At 39.2% G+C, this 20,394-nt stretch overlaps 1 protein-coding gene across 19 annotated transcripts in view; it reads right to left on the bottom strand.

Annotated features, from left to right (window-relative positions):
- Positions 1 to 76: 76 nt before the first annotated feature.
- ppfia1 (PTPRF interacting protein alpha 1) overlaps positions 77 to 20,394 on the bottom strand; it is a 94,329-nt gene continuing 74,011 nt past the window's right edge. For 5 of the 19 annotated variants that reach the window (XM_037979724.1, XM_025010929.2, XM_037979714.1 and 2 more), the window contains 7 exons: positions 19,635 to 19,661; positions 14,373 to 14,548; positions 12,056 to 12,153; positions 6,261 to 6,436; positions 3,923 to 3,991; positions 3,562 to 3,730; positions 77 to 1,988 (listed from right to left, as the gene is read on the bottom strand). In XM_037979724.1, coding sequence (XP_037835652.1) covers positions 1,927 to 1,988; positions 3,562 to 3,730; positions 3,923 to 3,991; positions 6,261 to 6,436; positions 12,056 to 12,153; positions 14,373 to 14,548; positions 19,635 to 19,661 — 777 coding nt within the window. In that variant the 3' untranslated portion in view covers positions 77 to 1,926. Of the gene's footprint in view, positions 2,011 to 3,296; positions 3,362 to 3,561; positions 3,731 to 3,922; positions 3,992 to 6,260; positions 6,437 to 12,055; positions 12,154 to 14,372; positions 14,549 to 19,634; positions 19,662 to 20,394 lie in introns of all 19 variants that reach the window. The other 14 variants (XM_037979716.1, XM_037979719.1, XM_037979722.1 and 11 more) reach the window with 6 other exon arrangements.

Raw genomic sequence — 20,394 nt, 5'->3', positions numbered from 1 at the left:
ATACAATAGGCCTTCGCAGCGCTGTCGCTGCTCGGGCCTAAATAAGCAGTAAAGACAAAGCTTCAACCCCTTAGAATTGCAGTGGAAAATAAGTTTCAGTTTTATTGAAAGTAAGCAATAAATAATACTGTGATAAAAATAGTTCATAAGCACCCAGACTGTACATTGTTACATAATCAGAAGATTTGACAGGAAGAGCAGGAATAATAACAGCAACATGATTTGCATTGTGCATAAATGACTAAATCACACAAAAAAAATTAAGAAAACATTTCTAGATGAACTACACAGAAACAACTTCAGTTCTTTCTCATTTGTTATGAAGACTCGTTTTGGAATCGGTGTTTGTGACGATGGGACAAACTCAGAGGACTGAAGAGGAGTTTCAGCTCTGAACTGACAACACAACATGGATAAGTGAAAATAAATATAAAGAGACAAAAAAATGAGATAAGAAACAATAAGGCTCGATACAAAGTCTTAGTATGAAGGGATTTTAAAAAGGTCTGTGGGTGGATCGCACTTGGATGTTTCATAAAGGTGGTATCCTATTGGGCTGCAACTGTTAGAAGCTGGTAGAAGTTGGTAAGTCAAAATTGTGAGAAAATAGGAGAATAATAATAATCTATTTTTATTCTAATTACACCTTCATTATTTTAGCAATGTTTGGGTAGTTCAACCAAAGATATTTGGGGTCACCAGCCTTTGACATTGTTATTTTGGGGATCAAAAGCTAAAAAATAAATAAATCAGGGAACCTAGAAATAAACTGAGAAAGATTCAGGACGGGTTGGAGACACCTGCAACGACCCTGTGCCTATTTTGACAGAAAATGTGCCACAAAATTTTTGAACATTATTAAAATTCAAGCAACAAGCTTGTGAGTCTCTGCGACTCAGGAAGAAACTGAGGACTCCTGTGAATGTTTTGCTAGTTGCTAACAGTCGCAGCTCAGTGAGATACTGGCTTAAAGATCACAACAGGGATTGAAGAGGCATCAGTGAAGTTGGTCCAATAAAGCAATTTACACACTTTAAACATCCTCTTGAACAAGTCTGTGTGTTTCTCCAAAGGTGAGGAAGGTTCCATTTTCTTAAAGAGATCTGTGTGTGTGTTGGGGGAAGGGTGGTTGGAGGTCAAAGGAAATGTAGACAATTTTCAGTATCATACAACTAGAAAAACCCGCAAGCCTGACTTTTCCACATCCAAAAGCAGCCCTCTGGTATTTTTTCCTGCTACTGTTATATGGCTTTAATTCTTAAAATTTAAGAGATTCGTTTTGGTATTGCAGATACGGAAAATGAAACAGGAAAAAACAACAACAAAAAAACAACAAAAAGCACGACTTAAATGTCCTTGTTTCACACGATATCTGTCGTCCTCATCTCCTGGCTTGCCAGCAGTTAGGTTAAAGGAGATGGATGACTCACAGTGTTTGTGAAACCAAGCCTGGAGACTCCAGCAATTTGTCTGATATTCCCACATCTGTTCATCTAAGAGCTGCATTTACACAAAACCACAGGTAATAAGATACAAAAATTACAACTGTTAAAAAGGGGCTAAAATATATGAATTAAGTTATATTTCATATTAAAGTCACTTCAGAATAAATTTCAATGATTAGAAGAAAAAAACATACATCTGGTCAATAGAATCAGGATTATAAAAAAGATTAGATAAAATATTTGTTGGTAGAAATATACAAACATTCAGTTACATAAATCTGCGCTTCAAACTGAGAAAAATCTGTTTAAAAAGTTGGTTGATTACAGTGATAGAGGCAAAAAACGGTTATAGTAATTCTAAAAATCACTTAAAGTCCCATGGTTGACATAAATATCATAAAAACAGATTATTCTAAGAAGATTCCTCTGTGGATACTGAGACGTGTCAGTTAAGTTCAGTATTTCAGTGTTCTTGCACGTTTCAGTTCATCATCCTGGTTTTGAATGCGGGGAATTGCCCTTCATCCTCTGACCAGCGGTTACCTATAGAAATAATGAGGATAAACTGAGAAGGGAAGAAAGACACCAACGGGCATGAGAAGGATGGAGGGGGGAGACACAGGGAGGAAAAAGAGGAGAGGCGTAAAACGTGCGTTATTAAAGCAGAAACCATCAGTGTATGAAAGCTGCTTTCTGCTTACAGCCCTGCCGTGGAGCGATGGGAGTAATAGCTCTTCATCATTGCCAAATGATCTTAGTCTGAGAAAAGAGCCATAATCCACACCACTACAGCAGTGAGATGCATGTACGGAGTCCTGCAAATGACTGCAGCCAAAAAAATCTGGGTTTTGAACTGGTTTCTATGAACTCTGTGCACAGATTTGAAACACACACATTTATTAAGATTATTAGGTTGCATTCCTTTCAGTGACAAAAGTTTAAACAAAGCAGTTGCAGTCTGTTAGCACTCAGTTTCCGTTAGGGATGACTCAACTACTACCGCACCAAGTTTAGGTTCAATATCTTTAAAAATGTTTTTGTGATTGCTCCAAGTAGTTAACACACTGGGCTGTGACTGTTGAAGATGAGCTGGCAAGTCAGAGAAAGTCTCACTGAATCACAGAGCAGAGCTACCAAGCAGGTGTTAAAATACAGCTGTAGTGCTTTTGAGATGAGCTGAAGGCACCTGCAACAAACTGGAGATGGAACTGAGACAGGTTCCAGACACCCGTGACGGCTACATGAATATTTTGAGAGAAAAATCTTTGCAGAATTTTCTGAACATGTTCAAAATTAAAACAAGATTGCAAGACTCTGTGTCTGAAGTAAGGGCACTCATTTATTCTTTACAAGATCAGTCTAAAAAAACTGTTATTTAGAATGTTTTTTGCTTTCTGTTCAGTTTGTGGAAAGTTTAGTAAGAAGGTCATATACAGCTTTAATGAAAAGTTGTAAGGTCACGTATAGTTGAAGCCCTGTTCTGAAGTCTGAAGACACTCATGAGAAACGAGAAGGGAGAGATGCCCATCAAAATCTTGTTCACTCTCGTTCTCGGGAACCTAATATTGTGTATCGTCTTGTCTCGTGGGCTGAATGTATTGTTACACTCCTACTCTTTTGAAATCCTAGAATTAAAATCTGCTCAACATTACTGATCCTGAAAAGCTCTATTCCTTCTTCTCAAACAGAATTAGATTTGTTTGCTCATTTGTGGACCGAGCTTAAAAAACAAAAACTAATCAACCGTTGCAACTTTTAATAAAATAATTTTCTCAGGTGGCATTAGCAGGGCTCTGTACATAAGCTTCCCTTGTATGAATTTTCAGTCCCAGCTGATGTCTGTGATCTTACCGTTGTGTGTTAGCAAGAGTAGGTCCTGACTGTGGCAGTGTCCAGCCTCTGTACAGACTGACCTCCTGAGTTTTCATGTTGGCAAAGATCACATGCAAACACATGCCATTAGTCACGGCATTGTAAAGATCAGCAGAGCAGCAAAGCCATTCAAGAAGAATTAACGAGCACACGAGGAACTGGGACTGAACTGCCTATTGAGTAAAAAACAAGCAGAGACAGGCCGTTTTTAAAACATGCACCAAGATTAGACACTCCTGCTTACCGTCCATCGGGCTCCTCTTTGGCTGTGTGGAGGGAGATGCCACACTGCTGCTCGTTACTCGAAAGTTGGCAGGTAGAGTATCTGATGCACCCAACGACATCCCCCTCATGTCTTTGGGTCTGAACTTCTTTCTCCACGAAGGCGCACGGCGAAAGTTCTTATCATCATCCTGAACACACACACACACAAACTTTAGCCCTAAACCTGCCTCCTTAACTAAAAACTATGTTCCACTGTATTAGGACCGGGCTTTAGTCCCCATAAGGACTACTGGTCCTGACAAGGTAGGTGATTATACCAGAAAAGGTCCTAAAAAGATAACAAAAAACAATTACACACATACAAAATGCCAGTTTCTCACCTCTTCCATCTTCCTGTCTGTGCCAATGGCCAGCAGATTGGTGTATTCACGCTCAAGAGTTGCTCTAGCCTGTAAAAAAAACAAAAACAAAAAAAAACAACACTTTCACTTACTTTAAAAACTTTGCTCCTTGCTTTCTACAAGAACTGTGTGATATTTGGAGTATATTCAAGCGTTTCCCTCATGCAACATCAAAAATGACTATACTGAGAATATCAAGTAAAAATTTGAAGTGCTATTTTTTAGTGTATGCATCTAAAAGTTTAGCTTTTCCTAGGCCTTTAAATGCATCACAGCCAACTCCCTCCCCCATCCTGAAAACCCTGACAGACCCCTCTCGCTCCTCGAGACCAATAGGAACTTTGCGGGTCAGAAGCAAGAAAATCAACTTAAGATACAGTATGTTTGTAAGTGTTTACAGACAGTAAAGTGACCAATGAACAATGTGGTTCTGAAACAAAAATGAAGCTGGATATTTCCTCTGTGATTGGTTTAGATTTCACAGGAAGACTTTCAAGAAATTCAGTTCAATTACTGGGATTGGATGTTTGCACAGAGGGAACTCGGCATTCCTGATTATTTCGAAAGTGTACAGAAGTCAGAACATACCCATTAGAATAATTCTGGACCTTATATAACCTATTTTTGACCAATCACGTTAGAAAGAGATAAAGACAGAACATGTAGTCTCTGAGAAAATGCATGAGGCTGCAAAAGATGTACAGACAGTTCAGAGGCTCAGACAGATAGCCCTGCTAACATGTAACGGACAAAACGGGGGTCTCAGTTAGTCTTCAGGCTTTAAAGCAGAAAATATTAGGCAGAAAAATAAACAAACAAGCAAAAAAACAGAATGGACTTGCTATTTAATGTCATCATCAAATGGTAAGTTGTTTGCAGTGAGAACTGCTCTATCTTGGTTTATCTGTTTTGAGTCTGTCAAAGTTTGCTTGGAAATGTAGTTATACGTTTTCAATTTATTATGCTTCTTGTTATAATATCATATGCTGCGTTTATTTTAAAGCTAAGTAGGCTGTCATGACTGGGCTCTTCATGTGACATTAATTGTTCTCATCTGGTCACTGAACATGGTTCTAATGTGTCAGGTGCTTGTACTGTGTTTAGGAGCATAGATTTAGTAGGTTTTGCATTTGATTATGATTCATTTTTTGCTCTGGTTGTTGTCATTAAATGAAAACCTGAATGTAATGGGATGACAGGTCAGAAAACCCAATGCTCTGTCCTGTGCGACAGACTCCATCTTAACTTCAGTTCTGGTGCTGGACTAATTAAAAGTTACTCCTGCTGTTATATTATGAGAGGACAGTTTGTTGTTTTTAATCTCAGTGAGGGAACGAGGGTCAGAGAATCAGTGTCTGAGTCACACATCACAACAACATTAGGGTATAGTGTTGACATAAACATCAATACAGTGATTAAAGGAGGATTTAAAAAATAATCAGCTCTTACATTGCCGATAGCAAAAAAAAGCTCCAAACTGTCACAGTATTTAATTTTTGGCTACATCACCCAGTCCTAGTTTTTGGTGTTCTTTTGCATCTCAATCACAACAAATGTTGTGGCTCTTTTGCATCAAACAATCTTTTAAACTGAGTTTTGTAAAACTCATTTTTAAATAACTTCTGAATACTGTTTGATAAAACATCACTTCATAAATAACCAAATTATCCAATTAAGATGGAACTTTGCTTTTGTGTAGTACAGTATTATTTGTTTTTGTTTTTTTTTTTCAAAAAAGCTGTGACAGTGTCATTTATAAAATCTATTTTAATTAAAATACTGTCCCTTCAGAACTCCTTTGAAGCTTGAGGTCATCTGCTAAAATTTACTGTTTCCTTTGTTTTTTACTTCCAAAGAGTCCTGTCTAGGGAGTGCCTCTCTTTTTCTGTGTTTATCTTCAAAAACCCTCATATAAACTGAAAGTTCACAATCTGAGATTTCATTTTATTTATCTGGTCTATTTTTATGTTTTGACTTTTCAGCTTTCTGCCTCACTATGTAACTGATCTTTATATTCTAGATATTTACTAATCTCATCTTTTTCTGGTGAAAAAAAAAGTGTATATATATATATATATATATATATATATATATATATATATATATTTTTTTTTTTTTTACGATAAACTGTGTCAACTGAATGAACAAGCATGGACAGAAAACCAGCAAGCGAAGAGAAAGGTTTCCCTTGATTAACTACAAAGTAGATTCCCTTACTAATCTCCAGCGTTAAGATAATGAAACGTTTCATTGCTTGCCTGGGATCACCTATAACAGATTCTAGTTGCAGCAGAATCAGTCTGCTGGATGTTTGTACCTGTGTGTTTTGGGTTGGGATCTGCAGCAGAAGAGCCAGAGTGTTGGGATCGAAGCTTTCATCCAATGCGAGCAGTGCTCCGTGAACTCCACTCTCATAAAGGTTGCTGCTGTACTCTTTGAGCCCGATGGCTTGAACCCAGCTGATCACACGTTCATTTGTCCACACCAGCACATCTGAAATGACAACAGTAGCATGAAGGTTGCATTATTTCTCTTTTGTTTTTATTGAGAATGCTGGTTTGTTTAGAGCCATGGTTCTTGGACTCGGGCACAGACCTAGCAGTAGGACACAAGTTCCCTAGAGTGGAAGGCTCTGTAACCTTTATTTTTAGAAGAACCATTACTCTCCCTTATTCCACAGAATAAAATTTGGCCAGAGCCACAAAGCCTACTTATACTGTTACAGCCCAAGGCCTTTTCCTCTGGGTCTCTAACACCTATGTTTTGGACTCCTTAATTGGTGCTGATTGGAAGTGGAGGCAGCTGGCCAGTGTCTCCAGATGACATCAGATCCACCTTAAGAGGCACCACTTTCTCTGACTAGAGGCCCATTTTCTTTTTGTCTCCCTCCCACTCTTCCTCTTTCCTTTCTAACTAGTTATGCTTATTTGTTAAATAAATTCCTTTAAGTTATCCCATGCGTTGCTTCCCTCTCATTTGTTATGGTTTAAGAGCCGGACCATAACAAATTGGGGGCTCGTTCCAATTTATGTTAGTTTTTTTCAGTTACTTAATTGGCAAACATTGTTTGTTAATTTAACTGGGAAGTTAGTATGGAAATCTTTAGTTTAGTTTTGGGGAAATGTGTTTTTCTTCTTCTTTTCTCTCTGGTTTGGGGTAAGTTGCTTGCTTCCATCTCATCTGATGAGCTTACTGGTAAGTCTTGCTTGTTGACTGATTTGTGCAATTAATTCTGCCTGATCTGAACTGATTCCCCTTTAGGCCTAGCGTGTCTCCCCTTTGGGATTCATGTGCTCAAAAACAGTAGTGTGAGATCATATGGTTGGAGCAGTTGTCTCGGGGGCACAGCCATAGTGTTGGGGGGGTTGCCGATTTTCTGGTCGCCTTTTCCACTCTACTGGTATTAAGTGCGTAAATACCCACCGTCTCTGATCTCTGAAGACTAGGGTTGAGTTAGGTAGTTTCTGATAGGCAGTTAGAGGGGAGGTTCAGGTTGATTGTTTTGTGTTGCACAGATTGTCAACAATTAAAATTTTTTGAAACATTGTTTTGTGATTAAGAATTTAATAATGTCTATGGAAGACTTTAATAAATCCCCATCAGCAGAATTTTTGGAGCAGTCTTCTAGAGAACAATTAGTAAAAATTGCTGAGCACTATAAAATAAGTGTTGGTGATAAAAGGTTGAAAGACAATGTTAAAGCAATTTTAAGGGAGAATTTAATTGAGATGGGTGTTTTGTCTTCACCTTCCAGACCTGATTATTTTGGTGCTCAGGTTGTAAAGCCTGATGTTTTGGACTTTAAACAACAAAAAGAGATGTTAAGGTTGAGAATGCAACTGGAGAAGGAAAAGGAGTTGGCTTTAGAGAGGTTACGACAGCAGGCAGATTTGGATAAGACTCTTGCCTTAGAAAGAATGAGACAGAACACTGAATTGGCAAGAATAAATTTGGAAAGTGAGAAATTAAATCTGGTGAGAGACGGTAAATTGTCTGTGGAATCTTGTGTTGGGGACTCAGGATGCAAACCCTCGAATATTTTAAAAGACTTGCGTTTGGTTCCTAAGTTCAGTGAAAAGGATGTTGACACTTTTTTCACTTTGCTTGAAAGGGTTGCAGAGACAAGAGATTGGTCTGATTCAGCCTGCATAATTTTGCTTCAATGTGTTTTAGTTAGTCGTGCTCAAGACGTTTTTTCTATGTTGAGCTTAAATGATGGCAAGATTATGCTAAGGTTAAAGCTGCAATACTGAAAGCATATGAATTAGTCCTTGAAGCATACAGACAAAAGTTTAGAAACTGGAAAAAAGGTGGCAAAACTTATGTAGAGTTTGCAAGAGATCTGGAAATTCATTTCAATCGATGGTGCACTTCCTCTGAGATTAAAACACTTGGTGACTTTTGTAATCTAATGGTCTTGGAACAATTTAAAAACTCTGTTTCTCATGGTATTGCAGTATACATTAATGAACAGAAGGTTAAAACTGTGTCAGAAGCTGCGGTGTTGGCTGATGATTTTGTCTTAACACATAAAGAGAACACGCAGATTGGATGAATGCTCCAAACTGGCATTCAACACATTCTGGAGGTTCTTTTGTGGATCGTACTAATCATGATCTGGACAAAATTTGTAATTATTGTCACCGAAAAGGTCATTGGAAGAAAGACTGTGCTTTGTTGAAATCCAGAAATAAAAATGGAACTCAGGTTAAACCAGCAGCGTTTGCTGCATCAGTTTTTTCAAATGTTCCTCACCAAATGGCTGAAGTGCCGTTTTCTGGAAAACCTGACTTGAGTTCTTTCAAACCATTTCTTAGAGAAGGACAAGTTTCTTTGGTTGGGAGTGATGTTAGGGTGCCAGTTACTATCTTAAGAGATACTGGTGCATACGATTCATTCATTTTGGCATCTGTTTTACCTTTTTCGGATGATTCTGACACTGGATTATCTATACCTGTGTTGGGTATGGGCATGTCTGTGTTTTGTGTTCCAGTACATAAACTCATGCTCCATTCAGAGTTGTTTGAAGGAGAAGTAAGGATAGGTGTTAGACCAGCGCTGCCCGTGATGGGTGTCACGGTTATCCTGGGGAACAATATAGCGGGAGGGGAAAGTCTGGCCTGATCAACCAGAGTCTCCAGTTGTTGTTTCAGTACCTTTAATCAGCAGTGGTCCGGATGAAAATGAAAAATCACACCCTGAAGTTTTTCAAGCATGTGCTGTGACACGGAAGTATCAATGAAAGCATCCAGTGATGTACATCAGGATGAAGACTTTGGAAAAGATAAACAGACTTTTTTTACTTGTCTAATATTCCTTTGTCTATTTCACAGACTGATCTGGTGCAGGAGCAAAGATCTGACCCCACCATACAGCATTTATTTCAGTCTGCATTGTCTGCTGAGGAGCTGCAGAGCCATGCTCATGGATACTTTGTTGAAGGTAAGGTATTATTAAGGAAGTGGATGCCATGTGGTGACAATGTTATTGGGGATCCAGTTTATCAGGTTGTGTTGCCTTTGAAATGGCGTGACTTGGTTTTGCAGGTGTCCCATGATGAATCTGGACACATGGGAGTTAGGAAAACCTATGACCGCATTTTGAGAAATTTTTTTTTTGGCCACGACTAAAAAAAGGTGTTTCCTATTATATTAAAACTTGTCACACCTGTCAACTTACTGGTAAACCCAATCAAGTGCTAAACCGGGCACCACTGTATCCTATTCCAACTATTGGTAAACCATTTGAGCACTTAATAATTGATTGTGTGGGTCCTCTTCCTCCTTCACGTTCAGGTGCAAAGTACCAGGTATCCTGCGGCATATCCGTTGCGCACACTTACTGCAAAGTCTGTGGTGCGGGCTCTTATGCAGTTTATTGGTATTTTTGGGATACCTAAAGTCATTCAGAGTGACCAAGGATCTAATTTCTCCTCATTTGTTTGCCCAGGTGTTGCAGCAGCTGCGCATTAAGCACAATCAATCCACAGCATATCATGCACAGAGCCAGGGAGCACTGGAACGATTTCATCAAACATTAAAATCTTTGCTCGGTGCTTATTGTGTTCAGATGAATGCTGATTGGGAGGATGGTCTACCTTGGTTGTTACTTGCAGCAAGGGAAGTAACACAAGAAAGTACAGGCTTTAGTCCTAATGAATTAGTATTTGGTCATACTGTGCGTGGTCCGTTGACAGTTTTGAGAGATGAGTGCCATGGTGCTGAACCACCACAAAACCTATTGAATTATGTTCATGGATTTAAGCAGAGACTCTTTACTGCTACTCAGTTGGCAAAAGAGAAACTATCGTCTGCACAGGAAAAAATGAAGTGTTTGTATGACAAGAAAGCTGAACATTGTGTTTTTCTTTCAGGTGACCAGGTATCGGCATTACTTCCGGTTGTGACATCACCATTTCAGGCAAAGTCCGCACACAGTTTTGAAACAGCTGTCTGACCAAAACTATCTCATTGTGACTCCAAAAAGGTGGAAGAAGCAGCGAATAGTTCATGTCAACCTATTAAAACCTTATCATGTTCGTGCTGATAATGTCTTGATGGATGAAATTCACCCTGTGTACATTGCTGAAATGGTGCCACCTGCTGGCGACGAAGAGAATGGTGATGGCTTGCCTGTTCCCGATTCAGCCATGTTAACTGGTCGACTCAAGAATGCTGAAGTATTGAAAAACATGGATACTGTGCTAAGTTATTTGCCAGAATCTCAAGGCTTTGAGTTGATTCAGTTGATAAAATCCTATTCTGAGTAACTTTTTTAATTCTCTCCTTATCTGTCTAATATTCACTTCAAGGTACCGGTTGTTGAGTTTTGGATATAATCTGAGAGGATTGAAGTTTTGTTTCGTTTCAGCTGGTCTGAGACATTGGTACTGCATTTAATTTTGTTTTTTTATTTTTCTAGATGTTAATGCACAGGTTGCTCAGGGTTCCAGTGGGGACCCTGTCTTGAAGAGAGGGGGTATTACAGCCCAAGGCCTTTTCCTCTGGGTCTCTAACACCTATGTTTTGGACTCCTTAATTAGTGCTGATTGGAAGTGGAGGCAGCTGGCCAGTGTCTCCAGATGACATCAGATCCACCTTAAGAGGCACCACTTTCTCTGACTAGAGGCCCATTTTTGTTTTGTCTCCCTCCCACTCTTCCCCTTTCCTTTCTGACTAGTTATGCTTATTTGCTAAATAAATTCCTTTAAGTTATCCCATGCGTTGCTTCCCTCTCATTTGTTACGGTTTAAGAGCCAGAACCATAACAATACTGATAAAAAGAAGAAACTCATTATTAATTTGATATAAATTAAAATCAAGGAACTACAAGAAACTGCTGATATTTATTAGGACTTTTACAGGTTAGGACTAAGAAGACCACCAAACTGCTGGAGGACATTTCATCTTTCTGCTGCTGTCTTTATTCTCTCTACTCTCCATGTTTATACATGCATTTATTGCTATAATTAATGTTTTTCTTTGTTTAGAGGAAAAAGCCACACTGTGTGGCTGAAAGTTGGAATAATTTAGTAGCAAACTGGCTAAGAAACTACTCATGAAAACTGGTCCATAAGTAAGTTTTTTGTCAAATATTGCAACAGGAGAACTGCTTAAATTAGTCTCGTATTGTGGAACATAAGAGCCACTGCAGCAGGACCAAAGACGGCTAAAATTTTGTAATATTTTGCAAACCCTTCTTACTCCTACAACTCTTTTTGGTACATACAGTATACAAATTATACATCAAAAAGTAAGATTTTGTCTTCTTTTACCCAGTGGCTGTCACTGCTATAGGACTTTTTTTATGTCTGATAAGGATGACATGCCAAATATATTGTCATCACTAAAGGTAACCAATCATATGGGCTGTAACAACATAAAACAGAAACGCAGGTTTTTTTGCTCCAGAGTTGTACAACACATCAGACATAAAAAATCAGAATAAATATTACCAATTCAATATTTCCCACTTTTTCGTGTAATTAAACCAAAAGAATCAGTGTGGTGTCAAGTTGCGTTTTTAATCAGACACCAAACTGGAAGTGCTCCTGAGGAGTTTCCTGCCTGTGCAAAGTAAAATAAGTGAAATGCAGACACAGAAGTTTGTTACCTTTAAGCTCGAGCTGTGACTCCTCTCTCCTCCTCTCCAGCTCCTTCCTGTCGTAGTTCAGCCTCCTCAGACACATCACACCACACTGAAAACTGTTCCTGTTCCACAAACACACAGTTCCTTGTTTTTTACTCAGAGCCCTGTTAGTTGTTATGACGATTCTGTTTCTGTTACACTCATCTTTGCCTCTATAAGAGGAGACATTTCTATCACACCAGAAATTAGTGTCAAAGAACACAAGATGCTAAATGTTTAATGACAGCGAAAAACCAATCAGAGAACACAACGTAATACGTACAGTACGTATGCTGGCAACGATAAACCAATCGGAGAACATTATGTAATATAATACAATTCGGAGCTTGCCATCATTCTGGGAGGATTAAAAAAAGAACTCCAACCGTTGGACGTTGGTGTAAACAGCGCGTTCAAAGTGAAGTTGCGAGTGGCGTGGGAGCGACGGATGACCGACGGCGAACACACGTTTACTAAGACGGGGGCAGCGCCGGGTGAGTTACGTCATCATATGCGAATGGATTGTGGATGCCTGGCTAAAGTATCTGCTTTAACTGTTGTCAGAGCTTTCGCGAAAGCCGGCTTCACTGCTGAACAGCTCCCTGGCAACGAGACTGATTCCTACAATGATGAGAGGGAACCTAGCATGTTTGATGGCGAAATTGCCCAGCTGTTCAATTCAGACAGAAGATGAGGACTTTGATGGATTTGTGGAAGAAGAATGATAAAAAATAATATGTAAAATAATTGTTACATAGTAGGATAAAGTTCAACCAAACTCACCGTTTTGCTTCCGTGACCTTTTTTTTTCCAACAAGATTTAAAAATCATGTCAAGAAGAAAAAGAAGAAAGATGAGAACTTTAGGTTACTTGCGTCACCCCGGTTCTTAGAGTAACAAGAGTAAGATGTCACACCATGGGATACGTCCCATACTGAGACATCAAAATGAATGCCACCGACTGTCACCCTGTAAATAAAGTAACATAGGCCTACATGTAATTGTGCATACTGAACAGAATGTTACCATTCTGCTGTGCATAAAGTAATGTTGGGAGCCTGACAACTTGTTGTTAGGTAATGAATTAGCTGGGTTATTAGCCTCCGAAGTGAGCCTAAAGGCTCCAATATACTCCGTAGGAAGTCACAAAGGCGGTTCGCGGTCAGTACACGCCATTTGGCATTTGCAAATCTGACGGTGCACAATAATGAGCGCTTGAAGGAAACGTTTGCCAACGTTGCCTGGCCAAGGCGCACTTCCTCCTGGCCTCCACAGCCGCAAAGAGCCGCCTGTGTCTTCGCAGTCTTTTTAAGTTCATAGATCTATACATTTTGCTGGAACAGTTATAAAGACGGCTGTATTTTCTAACAGCCTCGGCTAGCTGCTTCTCAGCTGAGCAGTAGAAGCAAATTAACTCTATTACAGCTCACTGGCTTTTCCTCATAAACATGCCCACAACATGTTGTTGAAGAAACTCACTTTGTGCAGCTTTCACATCATTGGTTTCCTGTTTCACTTTAACATCATTCTTCAAGAGTCCAATACTTTGTGCAAACCCCTGTGAGAAAAAGTTTGGCCCAGGCCTTGTATTACAAAGGGATGGACAAAGCTGCTTTGCAAACAAAAATGACGCAATTTTTGTAAAGCGACCACATGACAGAGCCAACTTTGTGATTTCTCATGGAGTTTGGAAAGGCCTGAAATCCTGTTATTTTACCTGCTAACATGCTAACTCTTGGAGCTTATTGCAAACGTTTGTTTCAAAACAGCATTAGAGAGACAGATGTTGCTTCTCTGGCCATGACTGACTGGATTATCTGGTTGACAAAAAAGAACAAAAAGGAACTTTTATTGAGCATAAAAGTCTAGGGGAAATCTTCCCTCAGTTACTGTACACAGCTGAATGACGACTTAGAGAAACAGATTTGGTCACAGCTGGGGAAAACAGACGAAAAAGACCTGTCTCTGTTACCCTGTTTTTAGGCATTTAAACCATAGAAAGAGTGTGACGGAAAAATGTCATGGTCTTGACACTGACTTTTTAACACTGTAGTGTACCTTAAAACTGATAACTGTCCCACGTCTAGTTGTAAATAGGTTCAGTTTAAGGATATAGCAAATGTTAATTAGATGAAACTTGTGGTTTTAGTATATACAGCTGACACAATTGTGATGGCATCAATAAAGAAAGCCTTGCAAAAGACAAATATTTGTCTATAAAAGAGCATTTATCAAAGTAAAACTGAGTATCAGCAGATAATCAATCCTAAACTGATCAGCATTTTTATGTCTTTCGTAGTACCTGTGGAAGCTGTCCACCATCTTCAGCTGTCCTCTCAAGTCCTTCTTAGTCAGGTGGTCAAGCATTCGGGCGTCCACCAGGGACTCCATGAAGTATGAGCGATACTGTGGCAGCCCCAAACTGGGCAGCCATTCATTACCAATCCACTCGTGGTTCATGTCTCCATATGCCAGCGTCTATAATTATAAAAGATAAAGCTTTGTCAGAGTTAAAAATAGTGTTATCAAAAATAAAATTTAAAAAAATTACAGCAGGATTCTGCTGTTTTTATTTACTCATATGTCAAATAAAAATGTAAAATTTAAGGTTAATGAAGCAAATATCGATGTAAAAATATTTTTAGAATAAAGTTGTTAACATTTGAAATGCTTAACATATTAAATGTTTTAAATTTTAACTTTACTTAAGGAGCTGCTACTCAACTTATTTTAACACAATCTATGTGAGTTCTGTTACCACAGCTTGTAACAATAAATCAGTCAGCAGAGAGAATTGCAACCATAGGAAGAAATCATTGAGAAACACTTTACTTTACAATCTGAATAACACACAAAAAGCATAATAGTATTAATCTCAATCTCTCTCTCTCTCTGTATGTCTATATATATATATATATATATATATATATATATATATATTTTATAAACAAAACTTTATATACACACACACACACACACATATATATATATATGTGTATGTGTGTGTATATAAAAATTTTTTGTGAAGCAAACAAAGTTCATCAAAAAGCCTTTGCAATAAAAACAAAATTATCAAGGGCCTTCTGAGCGTGCATGTAGTAGGACGTGTTTCACAGTTCTGCTGGAATGTGGTTGTAAAATATCTTAATTATTACTTAAGGTCTGTTCATCGTTTGCCATGACTATGTGTTCATCTATGTAAGGGCTATTCAACTTTAGTTACAAGTGAGCCATACATAAAAATTCTTGGGGTTTGATGGCCACAGGCAATAATTAATGCCCGCCACCAAAAGATGAAGGCAAATAAGTATGTTTTGTCCATGTCTCTGTGTTTGGGTGTGTTCATAAGTACCTCATGAACCACAAGATGAATTTTAATGAAACTTGCAGAAAGTAATCATTGGACAATTGATTAGCCTTTTGAGTCTAACTGTTATTTCTGGAAATAAAATCATTAATCACTGGTTGCTGTTAGCAAAATGAAAACAACAACAACAACAAAAAAAACCCTAAACAAACAAAAACATTTTTGTTTTTAAATTGTGTAATTTCTACATCTATTTTAGCTTATTTTGGCCTCGAAAGAGAGATCTTGATTCTTGCAGTGAGCTCAGCTAATGCCACTTTTACTGTTGTCATCTGTTTGTACTGCAGCCTTTTTGCACAGGTCAAATGGATAGCTTAAATAAACAACAGATTACAGGTGCGCGTTTACCTTTCCCACTCTTCTTCATCGTCACGATTGATTGAACAAAGATTATCTGTTTTACAAAAACTGACTTCTATTAACTTAATATTATACTTAAAGTACAGAAGTAGATATGATATGAATATTTTTAGCATTATGTTCAAACAAATTAGTTTGAGATTCTGGCAGCTTTGTGGGGGACAAAAACATTTTAAAAAGGGTCCCATCTGGTCTGTAGGTCACTTGTTGGATAAAACTGCTCTACAGTACATTAACCCTATCCAACAAGAACCATCCATCCATTTTCTTTACCCGCTTCTCCATTCCGGGTCGTGGGGAGCTGGTGCATATCCCCAGCAGTCACTGTGCGAGAGGCGGGGGACACATGCATGTTTTTGGTCTGTGGGAGGAAACCGGAGTACCCGGAGTAAACCCACGTGTGAACAGTGAGAACATGCAAACTCCACCCAGAAAGGCCCAACAAGAACCATATTTGAATAAATAATCTTAGGACAAACATGAGTCTGCCAGGACTGGCTGAGGAGGGTCATGCCTCTAGACCTGGGAGTCTGCATAAAAATGACCTATGAGCTGAAATTGTTACCAAACTTGAATTGTTAATATCAGAGTCGGTTAAGAAGGAAGTGGCAGCTGCTCTGAAACCGCTGGAAGGAAAGGTTACTTTGTAAAATAGAACTATTTGAGAGTGTTCTTGAGAGCACAGGTAATATGCATTGTGCCCAATTAACTAGCATGCAAACTAATACGGCACAGTGTAATCAAATATTTGGTTTGTGACATTTATTCTGCTTTGTAGATTATTTTATCTTTTCATATGGGACAGCTTACAGGCTCCCACCTGTCCTTCACACTCACTCTGAGTATTGGCTCTCCGCAAGGGCGCAAATTGAGCCCTCTCATGTATACCTTTTACATATATGACTACCTTCCCATCCATCCAACTCCAATCTCCCTAGGGAAGTGTTCCAGGCATGTTTAACTGGGAGGAGATCCCAGGGAAGACCCAAGACACACTGAAGAGACTGTCACTTGGCTGGCCTAGGAACACTTTGGAATTCTCCTGGAAGAAGTGGCTGTGGAAACAGACATCTAGCCCTATCTGCTCAAGCTACTGCCATTGCGACCAGATTCTGGAACATGTGGCAGATAAAGTATGGATAGAATTTTATAAGTGGCTGTAGTCATCTGATTGCTCTCGTGTTTCTGCATATCTGATTTCCTTCCTCAGTGGCATTAACAATCCAGCTCTGGATAAAAATCTGGCCAAGAAATTGGACCGTCTTATCGTGGCAACAGAGCTCGCCACTGCAGTCGAATCTTTACAAAGCGCTGAAAAACCAGGTCAAGACAGCTTCCCATCCAAATTCTACGAGAGCTTTTTGAAACGGCTGGCCCAATTCTTATTAATGTCTTTTAATACAGGCATGCTTCCCCAAACCTTGAGCCAAGCTTTTATCTTGTTCCTTTAAATAAGGGGTAAAAACCCATTAAAATGTGGGTCATATTGTCCTGTCAGCTTGTTAAATGTTGACTTCAAATTGATGGCAAAGTTACTAGCCAGGTGCTTAGAAATAGTTATATGCTCAATTATATCCCAAGATCAAAGTGGGTTTTTCTGCAATAGGGACTCATTTTTTTAACCTCTAGAAAGTATTTAATGTGATTTACAACCACTCCACAATTACTGTACCTGAAGCTTTAATTGCAATGGGACCTGAAAAAGAATTTGACAGAGCAGAGGGGGGCTATCTGTTTTCTATTTTGGAAACATTTGGATTTGGGGAAAAGTTTATCTCATTGACAAGATTATTATATCCGGCCCCTCAGGCAGCTGTCAGAACAAATGGCACAAACTCTGAATACTAGTATGCCATTGTAGAGGAGCGTCTGCCCATTATAGTCTCATCCCAATATATCTGGCACAAGTGTGGATTTGAAGGTGGCCCTATATCCAAATGATGTTCTGGGTTGGCGATAGAAGTGAATTTTGGGGAGGGGGTAAAGAGGGTACACAGATCTTCAGTCTGTGCTAGGGACAGTTTCATGCAATGTCAGATTCTACATCAAGCTCATTAAAGCTAGGCTTGCAAAAAATATCTGACACAGTATCCCCTCTGTGTGACTGATGCAAACAGGCTACAGCAATGTTTTGGAGCTGTTTCTCGATGAAACTGCCTCTTCATAACATCTAATGTAACTGGGGAGGATATCACCCATAATGTTTTTACTGCCTTTTTGAGGATTGGCCTACAACATTTCATCAGTATCACTCTGAATGACTTCAAAGCTTTAGCTAGTGAGATGGGAAAGACCGAATTAGGGATGTTTAGGGCTTTGGAGTTCCTTTTGCTTGGGGTGTTTGTTCTTTGGCAATTGTTGACTTAATATGTTTTAAATTCAATAAAAATATTACAAAATTAAATAAAAAAATATGTATTCATTAAAAAAAATATCTACGAGAAATTTTAAGGAAGAACAGGCTTAAGAAAATACTTCAAAAGCATAATACACTGCCTGGCCCAAAAAAAAAAGTTGCCACCTGGATTTAACTAAGCAAATAGGTACGAGCCTCCTATTGCATAATCACTGCATGGGTGATTATATTTCAGCTGGCAACAAGTTATTTAACCCCAGCTGGTGCAATGAGTTGCTTCTCATTTCTTAAACAACCATGTAGAAAGACAGATCCCGTGGTTGTGGAAAAGATGTCAGTCTGTTTGAGAAGGGTCAAATCATTGGCATGCATCAAGCAGAGAAAACATCTAAGGAGATTGCAGAAACTACTAAAATTGGATTAAGAACTGTCCAACGCATTATTAAAAACTGGAAGGATAGTGGGGACCCATCATCTTTGAGAAAGAAATGTGGCCGGAAAAAAATCCTGAATGATTGTGAATGGTGATCACTTAAATGTTTGTTGAAATCAAATCAGAGAAAAACAACAGAACTCCGGGCTACGTTTAACAGTGAAAGTAAGAGCATTTCCACATGCACAATGCGAAGGGAACTCAAAAGATTGGGACTGAACAGCTGTGTAGCCTTAGGAAAACCCCTAATCAGTGAGGCTAACTGGAAAAAAAGCCTTCAGTTTGCTAGGGAGCATAAAGATTGGACTCTGGAGCAATGGAAGAAGGTCATGTGGTCTGATGAGTCCAGATTGACCCTGTTCCAGAGTGATGGGAGCATCAGGGTAAGAAGAGAGGCAGGTGAAGTGTTGCACCCATCATGCCTAGTGCCGACTGTACAAGCCTGTGGGGGCAGTGCTATGATCTGGGGTTGCTGCAGTTGGTCAGGTCTAGGTTCAGCAACAGTATGTGATCAAAGAATGAGGTCAGCTGACTACCTGAATATACTGACTGACCAGGTTATTCCATCAGTGGATTTTTTCTTCCCTAATGGCACGAGCATACTCCAAGATGACAATGCCAGGATTCATCGGGCTTGAATTGTGAAAGAGTGGTTCAGGGAGCATGAGACATAATTTTTACAAATGGATTGGCCACCACAGAGTCCAGACATTAACCCCATTGAGAATCTTTGGGATGTGCTGGAGAAGGCTTTATGCAGCGGTCAGACTCTACCGTCATCAATGCAAGATCTTGGTGATGGTGCAACACTGGATGGAAAAAAAAATTGAGTGACGTTGCAGAAGCTTATCAAAACAATACCACAGCGAATGTGTGCCGTAATCAAAGCTAAAGGCGATTCAATGAAATATTAGAGTGTGTAACCTTTTTTTTTTGGTGGCAACTTTATTTTTGGCCAGGCAGTGTATGTGCAGCAAGACAAAAAAGGATTAAAATTAAAGGACATTAGGATAAAAAACTGAGGATTTTGGGGGGAATGTGTGCAAACCTGGGCCCAGCTGCCCTCGTCATCCTCCTGGTGTTAGCGTGGTTAGAGTGAGCATGGTGAGAAGAACAGAAAGGTGAAGGGTTAGTGAGGCGGCAGAACTGGGTTAGAGCAGTTTCAAGTGGAAAATATCAACTCAATACATGCTGAGTAAAAATGTAAAGACAAAATTATAAGGCATCACACAGGAAAGAAACAGTGATGAAATAACTGTTGCATAACAAAAAATGGTTTATATGATCCAATTATTGACAATGTGTTCAAAATTTGACTTAAAAGATACAACAGATGTGTCTGGCTGGTAGGGCTGCATGATATTAACCCTCCCGTGGCCTTTGGGTCAAATGAACTCAAAGTTAGAAGGGCTTATCTTCCTCTCTTCAGTTATGAAGGCTTCAGGAGGGTTAAAAAAGAACTTGTGTTGTGCAATATTATTGTTTAGTATTGCAATACCGATACCATTTGTAACTAGAACTGCAAGCAGTTATCAACGGGTTCCAAGCCCCCACGCTCCGCCCCTGTCCGCTCACTCTGACCCCGGCGTTTCGCTGGCGTGGCTTCGCCGCCTCTCTCGGCGAACGGGCCGAGTCGAAGCTCGCCAGGACGGTGTGTACTCAAAGGCGCTTCGTAAGACGCAACGGTATAATTTGTGAAGAAAGTTCGGGAAGGAAAAGCTAACTGTCATTTGATACCACACAGAGGCAAAGAAATAAATTCATAAAAAATTCAATATTTATTTGAAAAATACAAAAATATTCTCAGA

The sequence above is a fragment of the Kryptolebias marmoratus genome, linkage group LG15 (assembly GCF_001649575.2).
Source record: "Kryptolebias marmoratus isolate JLee-2015 linkage group LG15, ASM164957v2, whole genome shotgun sequence".
Classification (NCBI taxonomy): domain Eukaryota; kingdom Metazoa; phylum Chordata; class Actinopteri; order Cyprinodontiformes; family Rivulidae; genus Kryptolebias; species Kryptolebias marmoratus.
This window is presented reverse-complemented; position numbering and strand designations above follow the sequence as displayed.